Source organism: Coffea eugenioides, chromosome 1 (assembly GCF_003713205.1).
Source record: "Coffea eugenioides isolate CCC68of chromosome 1, Ceug_1.0, whole genome shotgun sequence".
In the NCBI taxonomy this organism is placed as follows: domain Eukaryota; kingdom Viridiplantae; phylum Streptophyta; class Magnoliopsida; order Gentianales; family Rubiaceae; genus Coffea; species Coffea eugenioides.
The window spans coordinates 21,995,963-22,004,179 of NC_040035.1; the positions used below are offsets into that span (position 1 = coordinate 21,995,963).

Genomic DNA, 8,217 nt, shown 5'->3' on the forward strand with positions numbered 1-8,217 from the left:
AAAAGGCAGAAAACCAACCCAGAACCGTAATTGCAGGTTCCCAAATCACACAATGCTGTAATTCGTCCAACTCAGTATACACAGGTCCAAATGCATTGATTCCAAAGGCATATGATAGCTAATACATAAAGATACATTTCATCAGAAGACACCAACATCCAAATCCAAAGCAATTCCAGTCAAAACAGACGATTACTATCACAGTTCGTACATTCTGATCACCCAGAACAGCAACAGAAAAAACGACATATCTCACTCTACACTAATCCAAATGACCTGAAATTTTGCAGGCACTTCAAACTCATCAATACCTACAACTTTCATGTTTTGAGAAAAGTCCAATTCGGCCTCTATCTATGACCTAAAATTTCGGACAGAATGTAGCTTCAAGAACCCTAATTTTCCAGAATTTCTTCCAAACCCAAAATTGGTTGCTATTATCACCAATTCACACCTACTAGTGTCATTATAGGCCATTACCATTCATCATACAAGGCCACAACATCCCATTCATATTAAACCAGCAAATTCATCATAAAATGGAAAACTTCACCAAAACTCTTCAAATCAAGAAATAATTCACATAATCCATCACTTTAGCTACTACTAAGCATCACTTAAGCATCATTAGGTGTAGTAGGATGTTCAACCATCACTTACCTAGGAAACAAGAGAAGAGGAGTTATAGACCACCTTAGCTCTTCCAAAAACTTCACCAAACTCACCACTAACACAAAAAGGCAAGATTGTATGGAGTAAAAACTAATTTATGTGATTGATTTTGGAAGATTAAGCTAGTTGGAAGCTTGAAATGTTGAAGAAACTTTCTTCCTTCTTGAGCTAAGAGGGCCGGCCATCCAAGGGTAAGAAATGGTGAAATTTTAGTGTTTTTTGAAGATATTTAACTCAAATGGGTCAAAAGTCAAAAAAAGTGAATAGTAACTCTTAAGCTATTTCCAATACAATGGTGACACTTGTCACCTTTAGGTTTAAAACTTATCTTTTTGTCTCTCCAAGACAAATATCTTAACACATTGTAAACTAATATCACTTAATACAAAATTCCAACAAGTTGTCAAAAATATAATGCATTTACCGCACTAGCGGGTCCCACGTCCAATATATATTCTTAATTTCTCAAAAACTAACCGATACTAGAAAAATCATTTGAAAACTATATTTGCTCATAAACTTGATCGGGGGAATTTTTCTAATCAAGAAAATGTAGAAAAGGCGGGTTTTGTTTTAAATAAAATAAACCCTAGAAAATTAGAAAATTTCCGGGTTCTCAAACTCATTTTTTTTTCGGGGCGTCACAAGATCACACACTGATCTAGTTTCACGTGTCAATTCTGTTAACATAGAGTTGAACGCTGACATTGTCAACACTGTTCTGCAAAACAAAATTGAAGATGATTTTAAAGAAAAAATTGTAAACTTCTTTAGATATGAAGAATTTCCTTCTGCATATCATCAATTTCATGTTGCTAAATTGATGACTTATTTTTAAACTCATTTTAATACTCCTACTAAGGCAAGATTAGAAGATCTCAGTCCTCAAAACTTGATCATCTTTTCCATAATTTCGAATCTGTTGGTCCCTATTGATGGTCACAGAATTGATGCCAACAAAATGGAGCTTTACCTGTTCTATTGCTTTCTTGAAAAAATCAGAATTGATTTTGGGTTTGTTATGTGCAAATTCTTGCTCAAAATCAGCACTGATAGCCGTAGGAAACTTTCCTATGGAAAATTTTTGACTCCTATCTTTGCTTATCTTGAAATTCCCTTTACTGGAAAATCACCAAAAGAAATTGCATCAACTGTTTTCTCCAAGGCTTATTTTGAAAGAAAAAATCTGAAATTTTTTTAGGGTTGTTGGTACTACAAGAAAACTGTTTTGGAGTTTAGGAGAAAGAATTTTCATGAAACTCCTGTTACCCCTAGGACTCCTCGAGATCAGTCCATGTTTGTCTCACTCTTTACTATCCATTCTAGAAAGTCAGCCATTAAGTCCTTTTCATCCAACTTTGAGGTCATTTCTTTGCTTGAGGACCTCAAACAACACATCTACTCCTTGAAGATGGTCTAATGATGACCATGTCATCCGAACAACAAGCCACCTTCATTGACAAAAGGAATTTGCTTGTGCCTCCCATTCCTCATGATCAAAAGTTCAATGTAGCGTATTAATTTAACATGGCATATATTGATTTTAGTCTTATAAAAGTTAATTCCTTTTTTTTGAATTATTTAGATTAGCGGGTAGAGAGTACTCAATGGATAATTCAAACTCGAGAGGGTTTGGTAATAAGAATTAAAACTCGTAGGCTTACCCGAACTGATAAGATTTGGGAAAATATTTAGATATATAGGTTAGAATTTCGGAAGAGAGATTTTTAAGGTAAGCTACCGGTTGCCATCCCTATATATAACAGCCTAAATCTCTCCTCTACTGCAGCAACATTATCCATCTCCCCCCTCAAATCACGGTGAAAAAATCAGCAAATAAAAGTGCCTCCTCGTCCTTCTCGTCCTCCTGACCGAATGGTGAAGAAACCAGAGAAGAAAACAAGTCCTCCTTCTCCTCCTCATGACCGACAACATGAAGAAGAAATCCCTGAGCTTCCTGATGAACTCATCATTGAAATCCTCATAAGGCTCCCAGCCAAAACCCTCATCTGATTGACGTGTGTATCAAAATCTTGGTTTTCCTTAATCCCGAGCCCAGAATTTATCGAAATCCACTTTACAAAAGCATCAAACAACAAGAATACGCTCCCCATAAGGTCATGTTTAACAGTAGTGATACTTTTCTTGGACAATGTTCTCTTCATTATCCATTGCAGAAATTCGTCATGACTGAGACAGCCAAAGTTGATGCTCGTTCCCTGGGACACATCTATTGTACAAGGATTGGTTTGTTCCTATGTACGTAAACATCAACTTGCATTGTGAAACCCTTCAATAACGAAATCCAAGATATTGCCTGATTGTCAGTGCAGATTATAGAGTGGAGAGCCAAAGTTATCTGGGTTCGTCTATGATGAGTCTAATGATGACTACATAGTAGTTGAACTTTGGCTTAATCAAGGTAGAATGCGAAAGAGTTGGGTCAATGTGTATAGTTGAAACAGTGATACTTGGAAGAGTATTCACCTTTTTGTGGAATTTTCATTGCTTGAGAGTAACGTGTTTTGCAACTTTAAAAATTGGTTTTCTTTGGTGAATGGGAAGATCCACTGGACCATAGATCCTAGGAAAATATTTAGTCTTGATTTGAGAAGTGAAACATGTATAGAGTTGTAGCAACCAGATTATGGAGAGGATTCTTTTAAGCATGGATTAGGAGCTTTAGGAGGATTCCTTTGTATGTATTGTAGCTATGAATTCACCCATTTGGATATTTGGATTACGAAAGAGTATGATGTGAAAGAATTCTGGACTAAGACCTTTGTGATTAAGAAACCTTAGTTTGGTTCCTACAGACCCTTTTTTCTATCAAGGGATGGAGAATTCTTTTTTCGGAGCAGTTCAAGCTTGAAAATTTACAATACAAAAAGCAACTCAATCGAAGATCTTCCTATTACTAATTTCGGATATATTTCAGGCAGAAGCATGTATATTGAGAGCTTATTTTTGGTAGATAACCATGATAGCATTGAAAGGCCAAAGGCATGAAATCGAACAGGAGCTAAATTAAATGTAACATTCTGCATGCATTTCTTGTAAGTAGTGATCCCTTAAATTTCTTCTTCAATTTAGTTTTCTGTTCCTTACCACGCTACTGCAGGAAGCACAGATCGAAGTTGCCCAATTGAAAAAAAAAAGAGGGAGCATGCTAGTTGATTTACAATACTATTTCATGAACAAGAACTGTTACAAACAGAAAAGTATACGAGCATTTACTTGTATGGATTCTTAGGTACTTCTTAATTCGTGCTGTGAATCCATGAGCAACACTTTTTATTTGTTATGTTGTCTGATTTTTTGTGCTTTTGTATCTCAACAGTTGCCAGAAGTTTTTAATTTTGTTAAAGGATAGACTCAAAAAACATGTCATTGATATGAGCTACCCTTGAATGGTTGAACTTGTCATGGATTATATATCATGATCACCAATACATGTTAAGTCCGCCTGGCATAAAAAAGAAGTGATAAGCATCATTACCATACCAAGATTTTATTTTGGTGTTTCAGAAGTAGGGCTAAGAAGGCAAAATGTTGAAGTGAATGCTATATGTTCTCCGTTGAAGGAAGAAGCTTGTTATTACTACCTTTCGATACTTGAAAAATTTTTATTGGTAGAAGATTTGGGGGATAAGCAGCCTCATAAATTGAGTTCTGACAGGTTCAAATCAACTGATGTAATTTTTACTAAATTTGATATAAACTCGTACAATGTTAGTATAATCATGATGGAAGAGCGATTGGAACCCTTTTCTTATATGGAATCTTAAATGCTTCTAATTTCTTGGTGTGAGATCCATCAGTAACTTCCTTCAACTCTGGGAGGAAATGGAGATATATGGTATATTAGCTATTTTTATGTAGATCTATATTTCAACAATTGCCATACATGCTTAATTTTGTGAAGGACAAAATTAAGTGGGACGTCATTTAGATGAGCTGCCTCTTTCGCTTGAACTAGTTATGACCATGGTATCATCATGTTTGGAAGACTACAATCTAAATGTTTGCCTTGTTGGCAGTGGAATGGCTTGTATGTTGCTATTATGTGGTAACTGTGATCTTTTCAAGTACTATCAGTTTCAAGTGCAATATGTGATGTTGTGGTTGATCTAATTGGTGATGTTGTTTGGATTAATTTTTGGAGATTACTGAGATCTTAAATGCTTTTATGCTTTTTGTCAAATAGGGAACAACCAAGCTCAAGTGTTTGATATTGTTATTGCCATTCCATCTTTTACGAACCATTACAGACTCCTTTCAAAACTAGTAAAACCAATAACTACCCTTTCCATATTTCTTTCTAGTTTTCATTATTAAAATATTGAAATCTTGGATTCATTACTAGCCAGACTAGAAATCAGCAAAAACGTAACTCCCTTTGGGCTCAAAATCAAGTTAATGAGATTGATAATCTTCTTAAGTAAGCTTCTAACTCCCTTCTACAATTGATGTTTACTAAAATTTTGATAGTCAAGATACACTAAAAATCGGGATTATAGGTTTACAAGGCATGTGGATCAACACCTATGAGAAGGTTGCTGCAATAAACATGTTTTGGATGAAAAGATAATTAAGTTACTTATGGATGGAATAAAGCACTAGACGCGGTACTATGGAAAGCAAATTTACCATGCTAAACAATATTTGCAAATTTTTTTAGTTATGTCAAAATAAATTAGACCTACTTGCACACATGCATTTAATAAGTACCAATACTTGATTAAAATTTTTTTTGACTATGCAACAACATATGTTCTCTTAGTGGATGAATGTGAAAAGATGTTTGCAAGGATTGCTTAAAATCCCCCCCCCCCTTTTTTCCCATAACTTAGGCCTTGTTTGGAAGCTATGTCTTTTGCCCTCTTTTTAATAGACAAGTTTTTTTTTTTTTTACAATTTTGTCGATATTAACTCTTAAGAAACACCCCAAAATTTTTAAAATACACACTCGAAATACCAAAAGTACACAAGTTTTTTCTTCCTTTCCTCACTTCTTTTTCTTCATCCTCCTCACCTTAACCACTCTCCTGCTACCATCGGCACCACCGATGTCGGCCACCACTCTTTCCCTCCTCTTTTTTTTTTTTTGCTTTTTTTTTCCTCATCTTTTTCCTTCCTTCTCTCTCCACCCCTTCCCCCATACAACTCCATACTTTATGCTGCATTTCTCCCCTCCCTCCCCCCCTCCCACAATACCCCTTCTTATCTTCTCTGCCCAATTTTTCCTCTTTAGAGAAAGATCCCCAATTTTCCCTTCTTGGATCATATTTTCCTCTTATAATAATTATTCAAATTTAATTTACAAAAGTGTTTTTAGTTGATTGTCTATTGAATTTGTTTTTCTAAATAAATTTCATGGCCTGAAAGGCTGAAAATGGCCTAGAAGATAGAGAAAGAACAGATGGAATTCAAATTCATACCGGAGATCATCACGCCTTGTGTTAATAACTGCAGCGATACTGGAAATCTGGCGATGAATAATATGTGCCAGAAATTCTTCAATGCCACATCATCTGCCTCCACATTGTTGCCATTTTCATCAACATCTTTGTTCGTAACCTCCTCCGCAGTAGAAGCTAATACATTCGGAGAGAAATCTCCTAGATCTAGCTCATCTAAGAGGCTGTCACCGGAGAGGATGACGAATCTAGTGGAAATAAGAGGAGATCTAAAGAACGAAATTAAGGAGACTTTATCTGCTCAAGCTACAGCTCCGACAATGGTAGTTGTGGTTAGGAGGGAGGGAGAGAAAGAGAGAAAATAAAAAAGAGAGGGAAAGAAGAGTGGCAGCTGGTGACGGCGCCGGGGGGATGGAAGGGAATGGGAAGAAAGGGTCTACTATAGGGAGGAAGAAGAAAAAGGATAGAAAGAAAAAAAGGGAAAAAAGGAAGAAAAAATTTTTTCAAACCCTAAATACACAAAAGTTTTCTATAATTTCTTCAGTAAGTTACAGTAAAGTTTATGCAAACATTCAAAAAATATACCATCAAAATGGGCCTTTAGTTATTTGACATTTAGCACTGCATTTCAACAACATTAACTTTTTTGTTTGAGCAAGATGTCAAAAATATTTGTAACGGCTTCATAAATTATAATAATTTTAAGAATCTATTTATTTTGCATTTGGTTCCATATCATGAACATTTAATGGTTAAATATTTAATTGAAATAAACTTGATTCATCATTTGTTTGTACATTAGTGGCCATATTATTAGGTGAACATATGGAATTGTTCACATATGTAATATGGAATATGCATTTGATAAATGTTATAACACAAGTTATACTCAATTGCTTTTTTGAGCCAATTAGTTGGATTGCTAGTAGAGTTCTTGTATATTTCGTTGATTGTTATAAATTGGGGCTATTTAAGTTTCAAGAACTAAAATGTCTTAATGGTATTCATTTTCTAACAATGGTTTAGTGAAAAATCACTAGCTAATTGTGTGAGAGATGTGAATACCTATAGCTATCCTTTCCATATTTCCTTCTACTTTTCATTTTAAAAATGTACAAATTTGTAATTCATTACTAGCTATGTTATAGATTGGAAAAATGTGTAAAAATGTGGGTTAAAAAACCAATCAATTGGCATCATACTCGTTGTCATTAATGCTTAAATATTTAAGGCTTTTTTGAATTTGCATTTTTTTAGCAAAAACCAATATTTGAGATACAAGTCTACAAAAATACTTTCCAAAAATCACCTTAAAATCACTAAAAAAAAAGTCCAATACAACAGGCCTCTTTCTTTCTACCACCAGCCACTACCCTCTTACTGCCACCCTCGCTATCATGCCACTACCCTAACGACACCGGCATATCTCCTATTTCCTTCTCCCTTTTTTCTCTCCATATATCGCCCTATTTCATTAAACCTCAGCCCATCTCTTCACCTTTGCCCCTCTTTTCCCTGCTACCAAGGACAAACCAAGATTTTAGCTTGATAGGAAGGGTCAATAGAGTTAAAGAAAAATTGGTACTTGAAATAGGTTTGACGGAGCTAGAAAAATCAATGTTTGATTAGATAGTCAAAAGTCACTTTTTGTGGAGTTGGTTCTTTCCTTCTTACCGGTTATCACCCAATCTAACCCTCCTCCCTTTTATACTTATTACAGTTTGTTTTATAAGTTGATAGATTGGCACACTGATAGAAGGCATTTTGATCAGATTTACATAATCCCTAAAATTCACAAATATGAAGGGGTTATCTCAGAATATTAGGATGGTTTAAGTCAAATGTACTTGTGGAAGTAAATGTGTCGAGATTATGAGATGCGAACCAAAGCCAATGGATTCTGGCCCTTACGTGGTTCTTTCCTCTATCAGTTATCATTTCTTTACTTCCATCTCAAATTTAGGGCAGGAACGGTCACCAGACCAACCGTTCCTGAGCAATCCTCTCACAAAATGCGATGAGAGGCGAAGAAGAAGCCACATCTACTAGTATTGTTGCTGAACCAAAAACGACATCGTTACAATAAGTGGGTAGAATAAAAAAAGTAAAAAAATGTATTGAATTC

At 35.2% G+C, this 8,217-nt stretch overlaps 1 protein-coding gene across 1 annotated transcript; it reads left to right on the plus strand.

Moving 5' to 3' along the window:
• The first annotated feature begins 6,094 nt into the window (after positions 1-6,094).
• On the plus strand, positions 6,095-6,457 carry LOC113769033. Its single transcript, XM_027313523.1, has one exon. It carries the CDS (start codon positions 6,095-6,097, stop codon positions 6,455-6,457), a length of 363 nt encoding a protein of 120 aa, XP_027169324.1.
• The last annotated feature ends 1,760 nt before the right edge of the window (positions 6,458-8,217 follow it).